We start from the raw sequence: 25433 nt of genomic DNA, 5'->3' as shown, positions 1-25433 counted from the left end.
CACAAACACACGGCCGTAATAATTTTGCCGATATATAGAATACTATAGAAAACATAGCTACTATATGCTTGTGCCCCCTCAATAATAACGTCTGATGATTTTTTTTTTCTTGTCAGGGAATTTTTGTAGTTGATAGTGCCCTTCCCCCAACTGAAAATGTATGGCTGTGCCCCCTCAAAGTCAAATTGCTTCCTACGGGCCTGCCAAATATCTTTTATATACATGCACATTTTATGAAGTAAATAGACGAAACATATGTACATGTAATGCATGCATGAAAAAGTACTTATAATAACTGTACATGTATGAAAAACAAACAAACAAAAGGAAAAAAAGAGAAAGTAGAAAGTAGAATTACCCTGCTGATTGATTGAATCTTTTTTTTTTTTTTTTTTTTTTTTAGTTTTGGAAAAAGTTTAACTCCTATGAGTACATTCTGTACTTTGATTTAATTTTCGACACTATATATACCCTTCATGATAATGCTTTTTAATGATCAAAAGCTATTCAGATACAAAGTGTTTTACTTGTTACAATCCAAAGTCGGAAACTAGTCAGATACATGTACATGTAACTTCATTTACGTAACAGTAAAAATAAGGAATGAATTCGTGCTCATGGATATATACATGTACTTAGACGACTTGATGGCTTCCTTAATTCTGTGTAAACTCTTAACCTGAATATTTTTCACTGCATAAAATATTGTTTGCAACCATCATCAATTAAGAGGCCCATTGGCCACAACGCTCACAATGCAGAGTGAGTCAACTTAATAAGATTTTTATCTATTTATTTATGTACAAAAAAAGGTTTATTTCCCTATCTTTTCACACGAAAAAATCAACCCATCACTCAAACTCAATAAAAGGGTGCAAAGACCCAGTGGCATTGGTCATAAAATGGATTGTAAGAAAAAAGAAAAACATTGATTGATAGTTAAAGATCAATAATTCAACATTACAAATACAATTTTTTTTCAACAAGAATTGATGGGTTTCTGAGTTGTGACATTTTAAAGTTATGACATTTTATCATAAAATTTAACCTTAAAAATGTACGTTACCAGGGGGTCTCATTACTTTTCAGTGGCTTAACACAAAATATTAGATTATAAATATCAAATTATAACAAGGTATAATAAAAACACTTTGTGTACGTATTTAAAAACCATGGAATACTCGGAATGAGATTTATATTTAGTGATATACCGTATGTTTAAGGAAATAGTATTATTTGGACTTTTCCCCTTTTTAGGAATATAAAAATATTGCATGTTTTACACTCTACAAATAATTTATGAATGTTATACTAGAAGAAATATGATACAACAAACATTGAAAATATGTGTTTTAATCTTCATTAAAAGAATTTGGGATTCGCCAAACAAAATGCAATTGTCTTTGCAATCATAGAACAAAAAGGGACTAAAAATAACGTACATTTCATGAAAAAACATGTTTTGATATAGATAGTTAAAAATTAGATTTTAACAATACTTATTCACTTACTTTTAAACAAATTTAGTTTAAATTATTCAATTGACGCAAATAACACACAAGTTAGTGCTAAAATATATTATGCAGGTGTCAATAGATGATTCTGAAGTCATTTGATTGTGAAAAGGGCAATTTTGTGCCATTAGAGAAATAATTTTGGATTTCGTGATAAAATTTTTTGTAAATATTCATAATAATGATGAGAAACAATCATAATAAGAATATTGATTTCTATTGAATAGTCAAAAACGGGTCAATTTCCTACACTGTGATAGTCATTATCTTTGGAAATGTATGTTACCAACAGATTAATATTCCATTTTTTTAATTCCATGCATGTCTAAAATATCATTTGTACCAAATTATACAATAAGGTTTTTCCTCACTTCTGAAAACATTTTTGTTTCTTGAAAGTTACTTTACAGTCTGTAAAATTGTTAAATTTGCAATCGTTAGAAATGTCCGTTACATTTCACAAATACTAATAACGGCTGTATATAGCTTATAATTACATTCTTTCTTATTTGCCTTAGCCTTAAGTCTTTCTCGGTAGTCTTTCTGAATTTCAGCTAGTGATTTTTCCATTTAATTTAAATAGAAATGAAATAAAATTACATAACATGATGAGAAATGTTTGTTACCACATTTCATAAATGTTCGTTACTTATGAATATTAGACTAATTTTGAAAAAATATTAAATTTTGAGAAGGAAACATCCATGATAAACATGATTATAAATGTGTGCATACTTTCTGTACAGTAAATTAAATGACAAAATGCCGTTTTGTCAAAATTTCAATAGATCAAGAATAATATTAAAAAAACAAAACAATATCAACATGACATCTTTTAAAACACTGTGTTCACTGTAAAGTGTTATTGTTTTAATTATATAAACAAATCAAAATTCAACTTATCATACATGTGGTACATTGTTTCTAATCCAATTAACTTCATAGACAGATAAAGAAATTTAAAAAATACTTCAATACGATAAGATACCGAAAGTGAAATGTTCGTTACCATCTGTAACGAACATTTCTTTGTTTATTTTGAGCAATACTATAGACATACAGCACAAACATTGATGTCAAATTGTAAGCAGAGGTCTATTTATTCATTCTCAGTTGTTCTGTATAAATAAATATCATAATATTGTTCATAAATCACAGTACACATGAGTGTATTGACCAACCTTGTCTTCAGCATGAAGTATTTAAGAAATTGAATGTTTGAGTGTTTCACCTTCAACACTGACATTCAAATATAATGGCGGGTTGTAACTTCTATCCTAAAAACGCTTGAAGTTGTGTTTTCTCGCCGTTTAAAGTGACTGAATTTAAAACTATGTAACGAACATTTCAGTAACGAACATTTCAAACAAGCACATACCATGGAATATTGATTCGAATGAAAGTAGGATTGCTGATATAAATGTTGTTTTTCTTTGCGACACACATTAGCTTTGTAATGAAATAACCAGCCGATGTGAAGATAGTACGTTTAGTTGCATGAATAAGGTAACGAACATTTCATTGTTATTTCATCGCAGAAAGAAGGCAAAGTTACAGACTGAATTAAATTTATGCGGATGAAAGTTGAAATGTATATGTATTAAAAAAGGATGTTTATGATAGTTAGCTACATAAAAATTCGCATCGCTTGTCTGTAGTTATATTTGTGTCTTGATAAGTAACGTTCATAATATTTTTATTTGGCGATATTTATCTTGTGTCTTATTTGGCGACATCGCTTTAAAATCAAGTACAGAACATAAAATCAGTCAAAAAACATAGATGTTATTTTTAATTTTCAGACTTTGATACGTTTAATCTTAAATGATGTTATTTTTTACGGTTTCTTTTCTTTAAGTTTTAAAATTAAGCACCTTAAGTTCAAACTCTGTTACCGGCGACAGTAACGAACATTTCAAAATAACACATTTGGAGGTAATTTACGCAAGTTTTAATGAAGTCAGACAGCTGTTACATAAGGGTTAGTTTAACAAGTCTACAAACATTAAAATAACATTCAATCATTTGAAATGTAATGCATAGTTTGAAAGTATTTCACAGGCGACAGTAATTGCACCCTTTTATTGAGTTTGAGTGCCCATATTGTAGCCTCACCCTACCCCCAAATGGATATGTAACATATATAACTTGAATTCATATAACATGGAAATGCTTCAATACCAAAATGATAAATGTGGCCTACTGTTGTGGAGAATTTTTTAGACCCCCCCCCCCCGTATACATGCACTAGGTACACTTTGATCCCTGACTTTATCCAACCTAACCATGGCTCTTCCAAGATTGTGAATTTCGTGGCCCCCGGGTAATTAAGGGGTTCTGGTGTTAGGGTGGCGCTGTGTTGAATCTATAATGAAACTACATTATTCCTTGAAAATCTTCTTTGCTCCATGGCATCTACATGTAGGAGGCAAACAGAGTATGAAGTTGCATGCGCGAATCTAGAGGGGGGTCGGGGGGTCCGAGCCCCCCCCCCCCTCCAGGAAATTGCAGAGCTAGTAAAAGTATATATACTGGAGCAAATAAGACTTTGGATCCCCCCCCCCCCCGTAGAAAACGTGGACCTCACCACCACCACCACGAAATAGGATTTTTTTACACGTTAGGGAAATGGATTTTAGTTTTTGTTTTTGTTTGTTTGTTTGTTTTGTTTTGTTTTTTGTTTTTGTTGTTGTTGTTGTTGTAGTTTTTTTATGTTTTTTTTTTTTAATTTGTTTGTTTTGTTTTGTTTTGATTTTTTGTTTGTTAGTTTGTTTGTTTTGTTTTGTTTTGTTTTTGCTTATAAAGAAATTTCCGGTTTAGAATTTTTTTGACTTGGGTGGACCCCCCACCCCCTGGAAAAAATTCCTGGATCCGCGCCTGAGTTGTAATAAGCAGATATATCTACATGTAATTAGGTGTTATTAAGCATGACTTGTATATATGCACAACTCTTCATTGGTATATTCATATTCTTTATATATTTTGCAAATGTCAAGTTTCAATTTTTGTATTTTTCTATCCTGTTGAACGTACAATATTATTTAATTTGATGTGTCATTTGGCTCAAAGAATAAGTAACGCTGAAACTGAAAACTGGGCCTACCCCTGGTTGGCCATGATTTTAACCAAATGGAATCACTAGCTGAGGATATTTGCATATTAATATGACTTGTCATGACCCTGGTTTTCTTGAGATGAATACCCTATACATTCAAATAAAAAAGTCGATCTCCTATCATGTCCCCACCCTACCCCTGGGGGCCATGATTTAAACAAAGGAATCTGCACTACCTAACGATGTTTTCACATAAGTTTCATCTTCTCTGGCTTAGTTCTGGAGAAGACTTTTCAATGACCCAACCATATTTTCATTATGTCTCATCTCTTCTTAAAAATGGGCATGGATATTCATTTCAACAAACTTGAATCGTCTTCAACCAAGGATGCTTTGTGGCAAGTTTAAAGTTGGCCTAGTGGTAACAGAGAAGTCAACAAGTTAACAGACAGACCGACATATAGACAAAGTTAATCAGACAGGTGATCAGAAAAGCTCTTTTTGATCTTTGGTTCAGGTGAGCATAAAATTGGATATTTGTCATTCTGTTTTTGCTCAGATAAAAAAAAACAAAAAACAAAACATGGAAATACATCCTTTGCTAAAGACCATCATGCCTTAGTCAACCTCTCAACTCAACTACCACATTTATACAATGCCCGGGATCATTAATATGATCTTGTATTACAGTAATAATGCAATGTCATCACAAAATAAAGAAAATAGTGGTTGAGGTATGAAGTAGTTCTAATTTGTGGTTTCAACATGCATATACTAACTCAGCAAGAATGATCCCAGACTTCATACTTAAAACATTGATTCAGTGTTGTGGTTTCCTCTTAAAAGCAGATGTTGATCTATGAGCATGAAGTCACTAACCTTCACTAACAAAATTGAAATTATAAGTGTTTGTTTTTTACTCATGTTTGTTTTATTCTCTGGTGTAAAAGAATATGTATTTTGATTCAGGAAGGTAACTCTAAACACTGCCCACTAAAGAGGTTCTAATTCAATGGTAGCTTTATGCTCTTAGTAAGAGTGATCTGCCCTTTGAGGTAAATTGAAATAAACAGAATTATACAGTAAATGACACAATTTGAACAAGATTAAGGTATTCTGAACATTATATTAGACTAAGATTAAGTAATCATTATTTCCAAGTTCTTTACCCAGTGTAACTGAAAAACAATGACACTTTTATAATAGGAAGGAAAAGACAGTATGGACCGGGAATCGAACCCGGAACCACTGTATCAGGGGCACTACCGACTGAGCTATCCAGGCCGATATCCATGGCTCAAACCATTACACTTTATTGTCTTTGAACATTTATCCTGGAGAAATATATCAGGTTCCCTATGTTGTAAATAAGCAGAAGAAATTCAATATTTACACCTTTTTTTAAGATACAATTTTCTCAAACATTTGGGGGGGGGGGTGTTAAAATATCCTTAATGTGCAAGTTGTATTACTATAAAATATGTACCAATATAGCTATCTTTAATCATATCAAAACTAACATAATGTTTTTTCAATAGATTTATTTTTATAAATCAGCATACATTAACAGTAGCAACATAATAGAATCTTTCTCATACAAGGCATGCGACATCTAGTGGTAAAAGTGTAAAGGGCAGTTAACTCTGATCATATGTCAATAAAGCAAAGGGGGTGGGGCTAAGCCTAACTATACGTGAAAAATGCATGATTAAAAAAAAATACATACCCTTTGCAGAAATGCCATATATATTTTATATGTGGATTTTTGAACCACAATTTTTATATGTAAATCTGTATCAAAATAAACTGGAACAATTTGTAGAATCTTCCAACACTTTACAAGACCTTGTTGGAACAAAATTTATTAACTTATTAACTAAATAAACAAAAATAATAGGCTTATTATGATTGTTTTAAATATATATGTATACTTCCATAACAAAACAGCATTAAAAGTACATTTGTACACCTATGGAAATTAATAAAACAATAAAATAAAGACGGGAAAATTTTTTTTTCTTTGTTTTGCAATATTGTAATTGCACATAAAGATTATGAATAACAATCCATCAAAAACACATATTATTGCATTAGTAAATACTTAAAGTTCATATACAAATATCATGAAAATAAAGCAATAACTTTAATATTAATGTATAATTATATACATTTACTCAACATACAAAACTCAACCATTAATTATTTAAGAATATAATATATAGGGAAGCACAATTTTTGTCCACTAAGAAAAGTAAGGTCAATGATCTCTTTTTTTTTTCTCTAATACCATACAGTATGACACAAGTTGTTCTACAAAGTCCAGATATTTATCAAGTACATGCAAACTGTGTCATTTGTGGGTAATTATAAATCAATGGCAAGACTTGTACATAGCACAACTTGAAAAGTGCACTGCACAATAGCACAACTTGAAAAGTGCACTGCACATTACAAAACCTTACAATGCCCTCGATTCCTAAAAATATCACTTTGAAATTGATCAAATTTCAGCCTTTCTTACGAAAATATTGAGCATTTGATATGGACATATAAAGCATGCTGGAAAAAATTCACCATTTATCAAACTCGGGTATTAAGTACATTTGTCCTCACATATATACCAGATATAGTGCACTGCATACTAAAAAATTCTGTCTACCTATCTATTCACTTGCATAATTTGAGTTTCAACTGTAATAAAATATAGACCTAGAAAAAAAAAACACGATCCCATTGAAAAACGATAATTATAGTTCTAGCAGCACCAATTTGAAATAAGAACTTGTTCCGTGGCCTTCAGATCTTTGAACATTGGTATGAAAAAATGTTACAATCACATGAGATAAAAATGTCCGTCAATAGATGAATGAATGAAAATATATATATATTACTTTATGCCACACATAATTTGAAAAAACCTAAAATAAAATCCAGACACACTTTTAATCGACATGTACACAGAACGGACTGCCAGGGATTTGTTGGTCTCCCCACTTAACGACAAGCATGTAATCCCCGCGCTCACGGACAATATAGTTAATTTTGTACACATAGCCTCCCTGGTTTTTGACACACAGTTCTTCACAAGGTCCTTTGGGGCCCATCATTCCAACAAACATCATGTTATTACCTGGAGCAAAAGAAACATCTTTATTAAGAATTGAAACTTGTTTGTTTAAAATCTCTAAATATTTTCAATATGCCAAGGAAATTAAAATTCAGTTGCTGAACCTAAACCTCACTACATTAAGCCAGTCAACAACTGTATATGCAGATTGTATATAAATTAACATGCTCTTTATCAGGTCCAACGTTTGAGTTGAGCCACTGTGCAACAATACTCAGCATCTGAACCTCATTTAATATTTGAAAAGTACTCACCAGCTTGTGAAGTGTCGACACTAAACGTGGCTTGTTTTCCTCTGAATGCTTTCTTCAGACCCATTCCCTCCGCGGTACACCGGCTAGCATCAGACTGGAATTTCTGTAGTCCACTGAACTTACTCATAACACTGGTCTTTGTTACTGTTTCCACGACAACGGAGGCCTGTTCATGGTATCCACTTGGTTTGCCTGGTCCTTTAACAAAAACATTGAACTTTCTCTCAAAATCTAGATTACATTATGAAATTTGGGAGAGAAATAAACACATTATTGTAAATCAACTATTACATGCATATACAATATTTTTTTTTTATTCATGATTTGCAAGTTTGAAATCCATCCACTACTATTAATTTTTGTGACTGAGGTAATATTTTATATATTAAATATACTTTTAACTTAATGGTTTACGATGAGAAATATTCCTGAGTAAAAGAAGGTCATGGAACTTATATTAGTGGATATTTCTTGCTCAAGAATAACAAAAGGTTTACTGTATTTCATTTACGTAGAGGTCAATGTGCAATACCACAAATTTATGACAATCCATCTCTTTCTGAGCCCTTACCTTCAATCTTGGCTTTGAAAGGACTACCAGCAATATTGACCCCAGCGTATCGGATACTGATCATGTAGTCTCCGGGGGCGGTGGGGCTGTAGGTGAACTCATAACCCTCGTCCACTTCTTTACACTCCAGTTTGACCTTGGAGGGTCCCTCTACAGTGACTGCCAGGGCACCTGCTCCAGCGTTACAGGTGTTGACAACAAATTTACAAGTTTGACCTGAAAGAGATGATAATGAATTTGCAGCTTTTCCATGAAGCTCAATATTTTTTTTTTAAATAATAAAATCACCAAACTTGGGTAGATGGGAAGGTTTTAATTATATAAATCAGGAAAAGTTGATACACTGTACTAGTGCTCAGCAGCATAACATCCTAAAAAGTCCAAATAAGAAGTAAATTTCTTTCTATTTTTGTACACCCCTGAGTTGGTCAAGCGTCTCACCTGTCTGTCCCGTGCGGAGTCCATCTCCAGATGCTGTAACCATGCCTGGGTCAGCGTCCACTTTACCGACAAGAATTCTGAATGGACTGTCTGGGATGTCACATCCATCAAACGTTACAAACACATTGTGAACTCCATTCTCTCTGGGGATGAATCTGACTGCATACTCTCCTGATAGCAAAGAAATCCATTATTGTATCACTGATCATTATTTCAATTCAAATTTTAATCACTGCAAATGTGTTTAGGAATTTGCAAGTGCAAAACAAGATTGAGTCAAAGGGAAATAACTCTTACCATCATCTATTTCCTGGATGAGAGCCTCTTCTTCAGTTCCTGATGGGGAGATAACTCTGGCTCTGAGTTTACCCTTGGAAGCACCATTGAAGTTGACAACAAAGGCTGCTGGTTTTCCAACCTAAAATGAAGATAATTTTAAAGTCTAGAACTTTACAAATACCTAACATCAATCATATGGAAAATTTTTTTTGCACTGTATTATTTTCATCCTATCACATATGCAATTACTCCCCATTGAAATATGACCTTTCACAGTTGTGTTTAAATAGTATAATTTTTCTGTTGATGTACAAACCACAATAGGAAATATGTGACAATAAATCTATGGTACATACATTTCTTCAACAAACCTAGCCATGTCTAAATCAAAATTTCAGGATTCAAAGCTAAGTTGAGACATTTAGAAATATAAAATGTATACATATTATACCTGCAGTCCCTTCTGTTGCAGTGCTGCTACAGACAGCTTTCGGGCATCCCCAATACTGGGTGTGATGTAGACCTTGAAAGGGGACTCGGGGATGTGTTCATCATTGAATTTAACAGACACCAGGTACTCCCCTGGTTCAGTGACCACATACTTCACACCACAAGACCCATCCTTACGGTCATCAAAGTCTAGTTCCGCTTTAGAGGGACCCTCCACAGCAATGGACAGACCGCCAGCACCAGCCTCTCGTGTGTAAATGTTAAACTCACCTAGAAAAGAAGAAATTTTTTTTTCATCAATATTAAAACAAAATTAAATATGAGAAAGAAAAAAATTCAACTACATCAAAAAATGTTCTTTTCTTTTTTGATTTTTTTTAACATTACAGCTAGCATTTTCAATTTACAGACCCCCTCCCATTAAAAAAAAAACCTGGATCCACCCGAATTTTATATTACTTACATGGTTGGTTGATTTCTCCCTTCTCCAGACCTGGACCAGCAGCATGGACCTTATGTGATCCACCTCCTGTGATGGGACCCACAGTAAACTCGAATGGACTTCCTTTAAACATCAGGGAAATAAAATTATAATTCCCTGTTTTACAATGAAGTCATGAAAGATTGATATCTGAAAGAGGCTTTTTCCTCAAGATGTGATCATCATGGTTATAGATAAATTGTACATAAGCTGAGTCTAACATTAGAAATGAAATTCCTATAAAATATTAAGTTGTACAAAATTAATAGTAAGCAATGCCCAATAAAGATTGCATTCATCAGAGCTTTTTTTTTATTTCTATCATTACCAAAATAGCTCCTGGTGTGGAGAAACCTTGACCTTTGACCTACCTGGGATGTGCATGTCCTTGTGTTTAACACTAACTGTGTGGACGCCCATCTCCTTGGGAACAAACTTAATGCTGTAGTGGTTATCGTCTAGACTGACAATGTCACACAACTCAGTCACACCGGAGGGGCTGGTAACCGAGGCAGTCATGTCGAAAGGACTGGTTCCTATGGAAATATTAAGAGGAATGAATGACCTGATATTGCTAAAGAACAAAACAAAAAAGTTCATAGTGCTTAACTGTTCAAAAAGTTCATAGTAGATTTGAATTTCATCAACAACAGGAAAGGACAAACACTGTCAGAAATTCACACCTGAAACTAAAGGTAAAAAAAATTCACACCTAGGATTGCTAAAATAGGAGGATCAAAACTAAACTAAACTAAAAGTTGGATGGCAACGTTTCTTACTTCAAATAGGCAAAACAAACAGGTTTCATGTGAAAATGTATATGGGTTTCAGATATATAATTTGTTCGCAGTGCTTGGTTCAAAAGGGTTTTTGAGAACATTTTTGCTGCTTGACAATCAGACAAAATCAATTTTGCTCCATACATTTGCAGCTTGACAAAAAGAATCTTTTTATTTCATTTTCTTGGAGACTGGAGAGTATCTAGGGTGTTTTTTGAGGAGGGAAAACTCCAACAAACATCTCCATGGTAACCACAACAAACCTCACCATGGCAACAAGCTATACCTGTTGTCGTTTGAATTTGAGTTTCCTCTTGGTATTGAGCGCATCTTGCAAAGAATGCGACTAAAAATAGATAATTAAAACAGTGCATCTAAATATAGGTAATGAAGTATAGATTTAAACATCTCCTTAATGATGGTTATTTATATTAAATAACAACTTCAAATGAGATATAAGAAAATTATTACTGAGATGAAAAGGCAATCAACCTGCAGAAGTACTTTACAAGATACATTAAAGATTTCAATCTAGATTAACAGGCTCTTGTGCGAACATCAAGAATGGCATCAAAGTCTACACACACACTTCAGACATTTGTGGAATGCAGAGAAAATAAAAGTAAATCCAGTGAGAGGAGCCCGGCTTCTGATCGTCTGCCAACTTGTGATGTTGTGCATCATACGAGGAGATCAGAACCACAGACAAAATATCAGTTACGATCACGTCTGCTACCCCTGCAGGGCCAGCATGGCACACTTCAGGAATTACTGTTATTTCCTGAGGAGACGATTTAGAGCTCCTTAATTAACTCTTGATTGCTGGTTATAAAATCTCACTTCAACTTCTTACTCAACCAATGTAAACAGGAGATTTAACTAGAAATGTTTCCAATAAACTGTTGATTTACATCTATCAGTTTTTCATTAGTTTTTGATTCCACTGTTTTATGTACAAAATAATGTGTAAATGAAACTACCAATCGTAAGATTAACTGTGGATTGACTGTTAATATCTCCCCAAATTACCGTGACATCATTCTGCTTTTTTCTAGAGATTATTTATTTGAGTTGAGAACTTCCAGAAATCCATGTTTTTAGAGAAGAATGTAAACACAATTTTTATTACTGATAAATTAATTTCAATAAGAAACTCCTTACAAATAAGAAATAGGTATTGCCAAACATTATTTTTATGTGTGCATTCCTCTCATTAAATAATTGGAAAGTCAACCTTAGTTTGTTGCATAATTTGTTATCTGTTCACTTCTTCGTCAATTTGTTCTAAATCTTTCTAAGCTTTCAGAAAAAAAAAACATCTTCCCTCCATCAATAATATCTGTTCAACTGACACTGTTATTTTGTCTGTGTCTAACTTTATAATTGAAACTCATGTGTCAACCTCTGCAAATGACTCCAAAACACCAGACTTATGTGACTCAAGGAACTCACCAATCCGAGTTACACTCAGACATTAACCTTGATTCTTGAGACTTCTGCAAGAGACACTTACTTAAAAGTTCACCTTTCTGTAAGTGTCACTCAAAAAGTAACCCAGAATCTTTAGACTCAAAAACTAACTCAGAATCTTGAGACTTATCTGAGTGACACTCATTAAAGTTTATCTTTGTGACACTCAAACACTAAATTAGAATCTGGAGACTTGCATGAGTGACATTCATTTAAGTCTGTGAGTACTATTAGTTACACAGTTTTAATCGCCAAGACAGATATGAAATTTACTAACCAGGTATCATCCCGTACCCTGTCACTACAAAACTATGTAATGAATTTACCCTATCTATGACATATAATCAGATGTCTATGAATGTAAAAATGTTTCTCTCCACAATAAGTTTCATCATCATTATGATGTCACATTGAGTTACATAACATAGTTTTGTGAGCTTTTTGAGCAGTAATAACATACAGATGGTTTTTGAAGAATTTGAGTAAAGGGATAGAAAGGTTCCATAATGTGTGCTCGTCACTGACATTAGTTAACTTTTTGATTGTCAACAGACACTCAGCAAACCTTGTGTCTATTGACAATCAAAAACGAGGAATTTGAGTTGGAGAAAAAAACGGTAACTACTTCACATATGTAATGGAACCTATTTCTTTTTTTCCATGTCTTTTGCTTTAGAGACTTACAACTTTACTTCTGTCTGCATCGTTTCAGCTTTTTTGTTTACAGAAGAAAGATCTTAGTGTTATAATAGAATAATAACTCCATATTGACTGTGTTTTGATTTTCAAGTAATGTGTACAAGTAATATACCTCCTTCCCTTCATGTGACAGATGTCAACCAATCGTAAGCCAGGATTTCATTGAAATATTATCAGAGGTGGGGTAAAATGTAATACTCAACTACTTAACTCAGACTGTTGAGAAGAAACTCATAAGATCTTTCTTTGCAAGTAATAATCAAACATTAACCTTGAATCTTCAGACTTGCATGAGTGACATTCATTTAAGTCTATCTTTGTGAGCAATACTCAACCCCTACCACAGAATCTTGAGACTTATGTGAGAGACACTCATTAGAGTCTATCTTTGTGAGTAATACTCAAACACTGACCTGGAATCTTGAGACTGAGTTCACATTGACTTCCAATGTGAGTAATATCTGCTGCCTCTCTGTGACGGGTAATTCTCTCGGTCATCCTGGACGACGGCTCACCACCAACGTTAACATTGAAAGGAGAACCTGCAGGAAAGTGAGTCAATGTAACACTGATAGATCTGAACAGGCAACCAAATAAAGGCACAAGTTAACAATATTTTTTACATCTGATTAAATGGCATCTTAAAACAGGACACCACAAAGCGGAGCATCCCCTCACAGAAAAGCATATCAATCCCAATGTAAATAATTACTTGCGCAACTTCCACTAGGCACGCACTCACTCACTCACACATATACATGCATGTTACTATATCCCATCCAACTTTGCTGTGAGGGGATAATAACATGAGAAATCTGACTTAGAGTCAACAAACCTTACGAGTCAATAAAAATTGTTAACCTCAGAGGTTAAGTCAGAGTCAGTCATAACAGGAAATGTGGAACACTTACCAAACTCAATTTAGAATAGCGTTTACTCCCACAATTTTAATTATCAATGATAGAAAATTTATAATCTTTCCTGCAAAATGCTACATGCAAAGTGCATCCTCCAGTAACATGTTGGATTAGCTTCTTACCTGGCACGTGTTCGTCGGAGAACTTGATATTAATAATGTAGTTCCCGGGTTCGGTGGGTTTGTAGGTCACGCGACACGACCCGTCTTCGTTGTCCAGACACTCAATGTCGGCCTTACTGGGGCCCTCAATGGACAGGCTCAGACCACCATATCCTGTCAGAAATTAAAACCGTTAATGACCATCGTCTATAAACAACAACAACGATCTCATTCTGTGTCACAACTATAAAAGTAAATGCAAGTAGATAGACAATATTGATATTGGAATTAAAATAACTGTATGTGAGCTTACATTAGCAGGGTTCTGATTTTTAAATGATAAATTTGTTAATGTACTGATCATGGCCAGATTGAGATTACATTTAAGTGATAATTGTAAATGACGTCAATGCTTATTCATTATTGAGCTAACATATTAATGTCCTAAAATTAGAATACCCTAAAAAGTACACCACCAGTATCAAAAAATTAAAAGTTCATAGATTAGAATTTTAAAAAAAAAATCGAAAAATTTAAATTTTAAGATGAGTTCAAGATCACAAATTGACCCCATTATTTACCTGCATCTCTAGTGTCCACCATGAACTCATTAATCTCATTAGCCATGCCGCTCTGTAATCCCTGTCCAGCGACGCGGACTTTGCTAGCATTCCCGAGTTCGCTCTCACCAACAATAATTTTGAAGGGGCTGCCGTTAATGTGCTGACCATTTCTGAAGACATTTACCAAGTGTTCACCAACCTCGCGTGGAGTAAAGGATATTCCTTAAATAGAAAATATTGTCATTAGAAGGTGTTTTGTCCATACTTGAAAACCTTACATCCAGAATAAACCTCGTAATCAGTTTTATACTTTTGCTTTATGCATTCATGTATTTGGACTGTTTTAAATCAATTACCCTATTTGCAAACTGCCTACCAATTTTACTTTGGTAAATACATGTATGTGAAAACATTCCTATCTGTTACATAAATGTAGCCATCTGAGCTTTCTACAACAAGAGAAGTTTACATTCATTTACCTGTTATTCTACAACATGCTGCAGCTATTTCTTACCGAGATGTCCATTAGCCAATCGTTTAAGCAGACATGGTTCCTCGCGGCCAGAGGGTGACCGAATGCTGGCCGTCAGGTTATTGATGTCCTGTTCCATGACCTTCAAAGAGACTTCGCTACTGCGTCCGATCTGAGCCTTTCTGCGTGGTTCCCCAGCGGTGGCTATCGAAGGGAGATAACACAAAGTGATAATTGATATTCCATGAAACTACTGATAGAAAAATGTCAGGTCCCAAATGTAGGTTAACAAGTTCACACTACTAATAAAATGCTAATTGAAAATCAATGAATAATGAAGTATGCTCATGTTCTTTAGTGGTTTATACATAAAAAAAAAAAAGGATGAAATGTTAGAAAAAAATTACATAACTACATGCTAAATGAAGTAACAATCTTCCCTGCTTTTATTTTCTCTCAAGTATCGACATTTTATCAACCAAATCCACAAAGAAAAAGAAGTCAAATGATATTCAAGTTAAAAACAATATGGCCAAGGAAAGTTTTCACTCTTAGGAGTTTCAATTCTGAATCTGTAAATTAAAGGAAACTCACGACTAATTTTGGCAGTGAATGGTGATCCGGAGATGTGGTTGTCTGCGAATTTGACGGTGATGTTGTATTCTCCCGGGGCGGTGGGGATATAACTGACCGTGCAGGTTCCGTCACCATTGTCCACACATTTAATCTCTGTCTTAGAAGGACCCTCAATGGCCAAAGAAAGTCCACCTAGCAATTCACAAAAATAACTTTCAACATACTAATTCACTATCAACAGTGTCCAAAAACAAATGCCAATCATTTAACTAAAGTTTTTATTAATCAATCTGCAGTTGCCATTTTTCCAATGTACCTGATTCTCACAAAAATTTGTTTTATAAATGCCAAATCAATGAAAGATGATTTGTAGAATCTTCAAAACATAATTAACACCAAACAACTATTTACTCGTTTTTCTTTGTTTAATCCATTTATAAGAGGTTTCCTTAAAGTTGTTTCTCACACAAAGATTGCAATACAAACAATGCAATGCCCTATACACCTACGTCTTTATCAAATGCAAGCTCTTGGGTAATACTTAGAAATGTCAAGATGATTACAAAGAAAATCTGCCTTTTCTCTTGCAAATTACATAATCACTGAAATTTACAGCAGTAAAATATACTTTTCTTCCAAGCAAACTTTATCACAGTTATTTTGTATTGAATTTTTTTATGTAATTATAAATTAATAAAAATTCACTTTGCTTGGTTGCTATGACAGCAATCTATTTCACGTTCTTACCTGCACCTGCGTCTTTGGTGACGATGGTGAATTCTGCCGGCTCGTTAACGATTCCATGACAGAGACCTGGTCCGTAAGCAGTCACATGTCCACTGTTAACGGCATCCACATGGAATTTGAATGGACTTCCTGTGAACAAGATTAAAAATAAACCTTCAAGGACATAGCCATAAAAACAATCTATCAATCAGAAATATAAAGAAACCAGCTATTAAGTGAAAAACTTTGAGAATAATTTAGTGAAGGAAGATGAGTTACACATTTTTTTCCACAAATTTTAATAGTTCCACAACTATAGCTCATGAAAAGATTGAAGAAGATGGTTGCATGTTTTTCACAAATCCCAAAAGTTTTGCAACAGCTAGCTATAGCTCACAAAAAAGACGTCAAAGAAAATTGCACTCAAAAAAAGTAGTAAACATTGCTGGACATTGAACCTGGAAGATGATCCAGAGTAAAACTGAATCTTTGCCTTCTTCTCCTGGTCTCCATTACCTCACCCCAACACAGCCAAAATAATTATTGAACAGTTCCTATAACCTTATCTATTTCTGATATTTTGGCACTACTGACTTTCTGTGTATCTCTAGTTAACCAGGGGCCATGAGTTGTTTCTGAGATAACGGGGAATGAAGTAAAACGAATGAATTCTGGGAATCCTAATCAGGTATCTGCTTAATCTATCAATTTCTCATGATCCATCACTCAAGGTGAAATATTTCCTATGATAGTGATCGTGTTAATTGTATAAGCTCCTTTCACCTACCCTGTTTTTATTCTCAATTGGGAATCTTCTGCATTTTCCATTTCAAATATTATACATACACTAAGAAGACTCTTCAATTATGTTATAAATTTGTTGTAATTGACCATAACCTTCAATATAATCACCATTATATTTGACCTTTACCTTCAATATAATCATCGTTATATTTGACCTTCACCTTCAATATCATCATTGTTGTAATTGACCTTAACCTTCAATATAATCACCATTATATTTGACCTTTACCTTCAATATCATCACTGTTGTAATTGACCATAACCTTCAATATAATCACCATTATATTTGACCTTTACCTTCAATATAATCACCGTTATATTTGACCTTTACCTTCAATATAATCATCGTTATATTTGACCTTCACCTTCAATATCATCATTGTTATATTTGACCTTTACCTTCAATATCATCATTGTTATATTTGACCTTTACCTTCAATATCATCGTTGTTGTATTTGACAAAGAGTTCGTGAAGTCCGGTCTCAGTGGGCTGGTATCTAACGGTGACGGTACCATCCTTGTTGTCCTGGATTTTGGGGTAAGCCTTCTTTCCAGAGGGCATGACTACATATGCTGCAAAAAAAATTAAACATAATGGATGTCAGTTTTCTGATATCATTGTTATATACCTAGGGCACTTTATTCATATTCAACATTCCTCTACAGTAACTTTTCATTTTAAAAATTCTGTTTTTCCCTTATTTTTGCAGTTTTAAAATTGTTTAATCAATATTTAAAGATTTCATCTGTAATTCTAATCTCCAAATGAATAGTCACTTAATACAACAATTTCACGTGCATGGATTAAGTGTCTCAGATTCAGAAATCCAGTCAAATTTTGTCAAACTTGATGGGACCAAGAAAAAAACTCCAAGATACCTAAAGATGTGAGATATTGGCAATAAAATACACTAAGAAAAGGTAATTAGGACTTCCTATTTGAAATATTTCGACATATCCATGGTACATGAGATATATATATCTAAGATCAAAATACCGAAGTTCAACTGTATACCATACATGTAACGACAAGTATCATATGCTGTGTCCCCCCCCCCCCCCCCTTTATATGGAATAATTTAAATCACTAACCAGAGACAAAGTTGAAGATAGGTCCGACAGGGATACGGATATCTACTGGTTGGAACAGCCCTGCCCCCGGGGCGCCAGCATGTACTGCGTCAACTGTGTCTGGGGAAATCAGATCTTCTGTGGCACCAACCTATTAACAAGGAAGATAACTCTTCTTTACACCTAACAATTTATGCCTGAATTACCTCCCTTTTGAGGAAATCTATCATGCAAAAACACATGCTATTAAATATCGCATTCTAGTTCTCTAGAAAAAAATTAATAACATTATTCACCTTCATACATTGTCAAGATAAATTTCAAGATAGTAACTTCAGAATGAAAGAATATTTCATGCTTTCATCTCACAGTTGCTAACGTCAAGCTTTTTTAGTCAGTTCCAGCTGATATGTCGGACATTGTTAGTGTAGGTTAGAACTTACCTGATCTTCCAGGTATTTCTCATACTCCTCAGGACTAACAGCCTAAATAACAAAGAAAGGCAAGTCAACAAACACATGCAACAGAAACATGCAGTCTGGCAGTACAAGACACACCATGCTTATTAAATAATGTCCCCCCCCCCCCCCTTTTTAAAAAAGATTCCATTATCCAACCTCATCTTTACCAAACTACATGTATATATATCTTTTGATATATTTAATTTTTTTTTACTGTTAAAAAAAAGTGCTTTTATAAAAATGTCCTAATTTCAGACACTTTAATCCATTTTTTAGATATGTCGATTTCAGCATCTTCAAAATTTTTTCAAAGGTAAAGTTCCATATTAGAAACTATCTGATGATTAAAGAAAAATAATGCAGATCTATGTTTTCCTAACTTTAAGAACCAATTCTTTAATCTATAATTTCTAAAATTCATACTGCCAGACTATCAAAGTGAAATAAGCGATCAAAACGTGATGTCAGAATCATAGCATATATATATGTATACAAAGTATATTAGATCTGCTGAAAATAAAAGCAGTTTGTTAAAACATCACTACTGTATGGATGCCAAATGATCATATCAATATCACTTAGATAACTCCTAATATAACTGCTTAATATAACATATCACACCTGTTAAAGTCTGAGATCTAGGCCATAAACTAACTGGGCTAAACGGAGCGAGGGGTATTTCACAAAGAGCTGAAAGTGGAGGTTGTGAAAATTCAGAAAGATCTAAAAGCTGAAACTTGACGTTATAAATCACAGATCCAAAACAGATCTCCTTAGACATATACTCAACAGGTTCTAAATTAACATTCACTGACAGGCATCTATTATGGATCGCATGCGTCTTTGTGTGTATAACATCTGAATTAACCTGCCCCAAAGCAGATCCTTTTTCTTTCTTTTTTTTAAAAATAATTTATTGTAAGGGAAATATTTTCAATTTGAATTTATGAAAGATAAACAACATTATCAGACATTGATTTGTTTTTGCCGATTTTACTATTTTTGCATTTACCAGGTAATGCAACATATGCAACAAAAATGTCCATTTATCAGTAGTAAAAACCTTTTGATGGCTAAAAGCATTCAAAATAAACTTTAAAAAAATATATCTTAATTATGTTTAAACAGTAGTAAACAGTCACACCTCTGTAAAAAACGAGAACAAAAGAAGATATCGTGAATATCAAATATCACAACACTAGGGGGTTCAACCAGCAGCCGCAGATAACCTGATTATCGGAAATCATGTTACGCAAGTGATCCATTTAATGCGAACCCATTATACAAGAATCTTGATAAACTCAAAAGACCACCTTTCTTCTGATTTCTTCAAAAAAAAAGTTATCTTGACTGAGATTTTTAACAATCATTAGGATTCTGAATATTTTCTGAAGCTAAAATCGTGCAAAATGAGAACAAGGGATATGGATTGTTGAGAGGGCCAATTATGCCAAAAATGTTTTGATAGCATATATATCTTTCTTTGTAGACAAGATACCAATCAGACATTATTAACTCTACTCTTCATCATAATTCTCTTTTAATGTACCAAAGATATCAAAACCAATAGAAATTGTAATGGAAATGTTCAAGGGTCTGTGATGGGGATCGAATTCCTCCCTATGCAGACATGGGCCCTCTTATCTGTGATGGGGAAAAGTGTAGCATTATGAAAATGGGGGAAATTTTCACTTCAGTATCTGCAGCTATCAAAATTCTTTAGGAGAAGATAAAGGCTTACTGATGAAGGTTCAGAGCAGAGAGAGCAAGGCAGATAAGAAAGAATGCATGGGGAGACCCTAAATCCAGGAAAAACACAAAAAATCAGGCATAGTAAACAACTCCACACACAGCTAATGATGAAGGGGAACTTCATATTTACTGTGCCTACTAATTAGTGATTTGCAGGAATGACAGACTCACATTCAAAATTTTGTAATTTGAACAAATCTATACTTTAACTCCCCCAAGCATCTTTGCAAATGATACTCATTAATAAGATGAGGGGATATAAAATTCAATATAAATGCATTTTTCTGTGTTTTCAAGCAACATTATCATTAAAATTTATTTGGTAAATTATATGGCATAGCTCTAGTATCACTAGACTGAATTACAAAAATATTTGCTATCTGTAGACACCTCACCACTTAATAGGAGCCTCCTGCTGTATTTTATGGTCATATAAACTACCATACTTAAGGAAGCCTGGCAAGGAGAAGATAACCCTGTATATCTGTGGTCTTTATGACCTAGGACACAAACTCCAAGTCGTATTGAACTACCAACACAAAATCATCCATCAATCACACCCACTTCCAAATTTATCAACCCATTAAGATAACCTGATTAACTTTAATATCCATAGAACTTTAACAAAGAGAATAAGTGTCTAGATTACAAGACATGCCAATCGAACACTCTCAAAAACTGAATTTTTCAAAAAATCTTCTCTGCATCCTTAAATAATGCTGTGAAATAAAATTTTATGCTTTACATGAGGACAGATGTTTCTAGATGCAGTATCTAGATGTATCTAATTTAGTCTTGATACATAACCTATGTAACTCATACTGACTAAATGATTTCTCTGGACAGATGTGCCCAAGAGTGTAGCCATGTTTGAAACATCAGTCTGAATGTTCCACCAACAAGTGACTTTCATTAGGGGCTCTAAGTGATTTTATGCATGTGCAGAGCTGATAACTTCTGATGAATCCGCCATCAAAATGATTCCCTACTTGATTACAGAAGTCTGCAGTTATCATTACAGAGATAGCTCACAAAGATCTTATCTCAAGCTATAGTTGACGGTTCATGTTATTTTAATTTCTAGATCCATCAATTCGGATTTTTTCATCTGCATTTCTGTATTAAATAAGATTCTTTCTTATCCAAGTTCTCAAAAATAATATCAATATTTACTCTATCTTTTCCCCATATATTTCTCTTTATATTAAAAATATTTATATTACATGATCTCACCTTTTCTGTGAATTCACAAAAATCTTTAAAATTTCAAAGTTAGAAATTGTCCTAAATCCTTTAATCCTTTTTTACATTTTTAAATCCATTGCAACCTCAATCTTGACAACTCATCTCACAGCTTAGATTCAAAAAATATTCTAATTTTGAACTTGAAACAATTATTCAAACAAATATTATTCCATCACAATCAGAATTTTCCCGTTTTATCAAAATAATTTCAACCGCAATAAAAAAAAAAATTCAAAGGGACATAATCCAAGGAAGAAAGGAAATTTACTTACAAAAGTTATCACTGACTTCCAGCGGAATTTCCTATGTATCACTGGGGCAGCAGTTACGAAACACAAACCTTGAATTTTACAAATTGAGTAAAATGGTTGAAATGCTTTGGCTGGGAACCCACGCCTGTCAGTCAATTACAAGGGGGATGAGCTTCATTTCACTTCACTTCAAAAATGCAGGCCTTTTAAAGCCAGGCTGTGATTGGCTGCATTTTTCCAGGGCATCAGACTGCCACCAGAGGGCAGTATTTACATGCCTTCCTGGTCAGCCTCAGTATCAATAGAGAATCTGCGACCCTGAATATCTGTAATTGTCGTCAAATGTTTAATGATGTCTGTTGGTACCTTTCCTCCCTCCCCTATCAGAGGAGTATCTCTCATCCCAATCTTTGTGATGTGTGTTAAGAGTGCTATCATGGAAGATCAGATGAAAAAGAGAGTGTTGATTTGAAGTTTATCACAAAATTCCCACTAAGTTATACATCCACAATCAAACACTGTCACACTAGGGGACTACTTTAATGTTTATTTTAAAGTTTGAACATGAAATAAAATGTGCCAACTGGCCTTAAATTATTGTTTACATATACCCTTTTATTATAAGGTATGTCATGGTTAAGACTGATAATAGTGTCCACTCAACTAGATGAAATATACAGTAAAACAAATAAAATTTATACAAAAATAATAGATCTGACCTCATGACATTTAAAAAAAAAAATGGGCCAAATCTCAGCAAAGGTAGTCAATTTAAGAGATTACAAATCATTGCAAAAATTACGTAACACCTTTAATGTAATAAATAAACCCATCAGGTGATTCAGGTCCAATCATTTACTCTTAATTATTTTAAAATGTTGTAATCGGTAGATTCACAAGAGTTTCGATGGGAGATTTTAATTTTCTGCTGTGAAATATCTGCCAATAATACCCCACTAGCTGAGATTGGCATTTGGCAATAGTGTGTATTAGACTCTTTTTCCATGTGGACCAGGTGTTTTCTGTTTGTTCTAATCTTTCTTCCAGATTCCAAAATACTTAATTACCTTCAATAATTCTGATATTTACAACATTTCCTTTTGCCAGCATATCATTTACATGAGCTATCATACTTGGTTTTGCTATAAAATGTTGCAATTTTAGATCATTTGAAAGTTTTGCAGATTACATTATTATTCTCACTATAATCAGAGAAATATCGCCCTGAACAGAGGGCAATATGAGGATATATTGCATGTTAATCTGGACTCATGGTTAGAAATAGTGACAAACCGCTTTACAAATTGAAATGTGAATGAACATCAGTAAAAGCAGCATATAATTATATATACATATATAATGAATGTTGTTAGAGATTTGCATTTGCAAAATTCATTCCACATTAGCAGCTGTGAAAAAAAAAACAAGTTGTAAGAAAATAAATCTTCTTTTCATAGTTACTCCCTCTCCAGTCATTTCATATACATTTTTCCCTTTGCTTGGCTGCATGATCATAACATTTCCATCTCGTGGATACAGAAAGACTTTTCCATGCACAAAGATAACAAGTTTTTTGGGATGCAAATAAAATATGCATGTATATGTGTATATATTTGAGAAATGAAAAAAATACAGAGACTTCTTACCGAAATTTCCCAATCACTATTAGTAAGGACCTAGTTAAAAAATACAAATGAAAAATGAGAACACTTTTTCAACAATACAAGGAGCACATATGAACATGAATAAATGATATGAAATATTTTGATGATGATCAACTTTATGAAATTTTCATGAATAAGGAAAACTTTGAAATGTTGAACATTCTCCAAACAGATTGTGGTGGCTCTTAGCTCCTTGCAAGTCATATTCCATCACTTAAATGATACAATACAAGCATTCTTCTGCCCATATAGCCTCTAATGTACTGCACCCATTCTGTTCACGAGATGTACACCCTACATACCTAAACACGGGGAGCAGAAATTACAAGGGAGATTGCAAGACATCTAAGACAACTACAACATTGTAACATTGGTACAAACACAAGCCAACAAAGTGACCAGTTGTAAAACTGTAGTCTGACCACGAGGTCCATTCATCAGAAAGCTTGTCCATCAACATCAGATAAGCTCGGTTCTTTGAATCCAAATTTTATCTACAAGTGCTCTACCAAAATAAATCTCATAGACAATATATCTGTGTTTCTAATCAATCCTTGTAGACAACTCATTCACACACATACTACATCCCCCCCCCCCCCCCCCAATGTCATACGTACTGCTCCAGAGAATTTACAAACACGAAGATGAGGCAATTGGTGCCATAGAAATCTGCCACTGATACCCAATGTACTGAACTTAAACAATGCTCTTTCAAAATCTTTACACTGAAAGAATTCTGTTCTTAGATGTAGTTATCCAGTATGAAGTTATCAAGATCTTACCATATAACCCTGAACACTGCAACTGATAGAACCTGTACAACTACAACAAACTCAATGAACCAAAGGATGATCGGTCCCTAATTGAATTAAAGTAATGTAGAACTTGAACTTTTCAATGTCGAATGAGTTCAGCAACAATGCTGAATTTCAATTTTTGAGGGGAAAAAAATGAGATTTTGAGAATCAAAGTTATTCTTTCTGTGAACCTCCTTTCCCTTTTTTTTTACTACCAAAACTGGAAAAGGTACAGAAGTGTTCTACATTTGAGTTGAACAATGCCATCACATTATATATTAATTTTGACCTGATTAAACCACAAGCACTGCATGAGGTTAAATTGAAATTTAAGGACATAACCCCAAAGATACAGACTGGTTTATCATCTTAATTTCATTTGTCTTTTAATTTACCACTTAACTCCTTCAATTTCTGGCAGCAGTCATTTTTTCATGAAGTGGTTTGTTTCATGAAGATGTTTAGGAAATTAGACAGCATGTTTTGGGCATTAAATAAAGTTGGCTTCATTCTGAATATCAAATAAGACATATCATCCACGCCAATAAGGCAAAAAAAACGGAACAAAAACCTCCTGATAACAACTGCCTTTTCTATATACTTTCTCACAAATGTCGGAACACTTCTGATGGATAGAGCTAGGTACCAAAAAAATGATTGACACTGAAAAAAAATTAACAAAAAACGAAACGAGAAAGATATGAAATTTACAAATGATCTGCAATGTCTGAAGTGATTCATCCAACCCACTCAAACAGCAGTGAATTAAATTTTATCAATTTGGAGCCATATTTTTACCTGGAGGGCAGCAGTTGTTATTAACAAAAAGCATTTTTAGTTTTTTAAAACAATAAAGTAATTGGGATTAATTTTCTGCAAATTAAGACTACAGACAAATTGTGCGAGGAATAA

The 25433-nt window shown here is 33.7% G+C and overlaps 1 protein-coding gene across 13 annotated transcripts in view; it reads right to left on the bottom strand.

Annotated features, from left to right (window-relative positions):
- Positions 1-6093: 6093 nt before the first annotated feature.
- Positions 6094-25433, bottom strand: part of LOC133195675 (filamin-A-like) — a 57222-nt gene continuing 37882 nt past the window's right edge. For 5 of the 13 annotated variants that reach the window (XM_061331569.1, XM_061331574.1, XM_061331573.1 and 2 more), the window contains 19 exons: positions 23707-23736; positions 18795-18836; positions 18373-18502; positions 17713-17853; positions 16497-16625; positions 15768-15941; positions 15216-15377; positions 14720-14923; positions 14160-14312; positions 13534-13662; positions 11238-11297; positions 10544-10708; positions 10155-10256; positions 9693-9961; positions 9260-9380; positions 8963-9133; positions 8522-8737; positions 7951-8148; positions 6094-7699 (listed from right to left, as the gene is read on the bottom strand). In XM_061331569.1, the coding sequence (XP_061187553.1) occupies positions 7512-7699; positions 7951-8148; positions 8522-8737; positions 8963-9133; positions 9260-9380; positions 9693-9961; positions 10155-10256; positions 10544-10708; positions 11238-11297; positions 13534-13662; positions 14160-14312; positions 14720-14923; positions 15216-15377; positions 15768-15941; positions 16497-16625; positions 17713-17853; positions 18373-18502; positions 18795-18836; positions 23707-23736 (2784 nt within the window). In that variant the 3' untranslated portion in view covers positions 6094-7511. The other 8 variants (XM_061331577.1, XM_061331582.1, XM_061331571.1 and 5 more) reach the window with 7 other exon arrangements.

The sequence above is a fragment of the Saccostrea echinata genome, unplaced genomic scaffold (genome assembly GCF_033153115.1).
Source record: "Saccostrea echinata isolate AGI-Se365-2 ecotype Australia unplaced genomic scaffold, CSIRO_AGI_Sech_v1 ptg000029l, whole genome shotgun sequence".
In the NCBI taxonomy this organism is placed as follows: Eukaryota; Metazoa; Mollusca; class Bivalvia; order Ostreida; family Ostreidae; genus Saccostrea; species Saccostrea echinata.
Note: the sequence above shows the minus strand (reverse complement) of the source record. Positions and strands in the feature narration are given on the sequence as shown.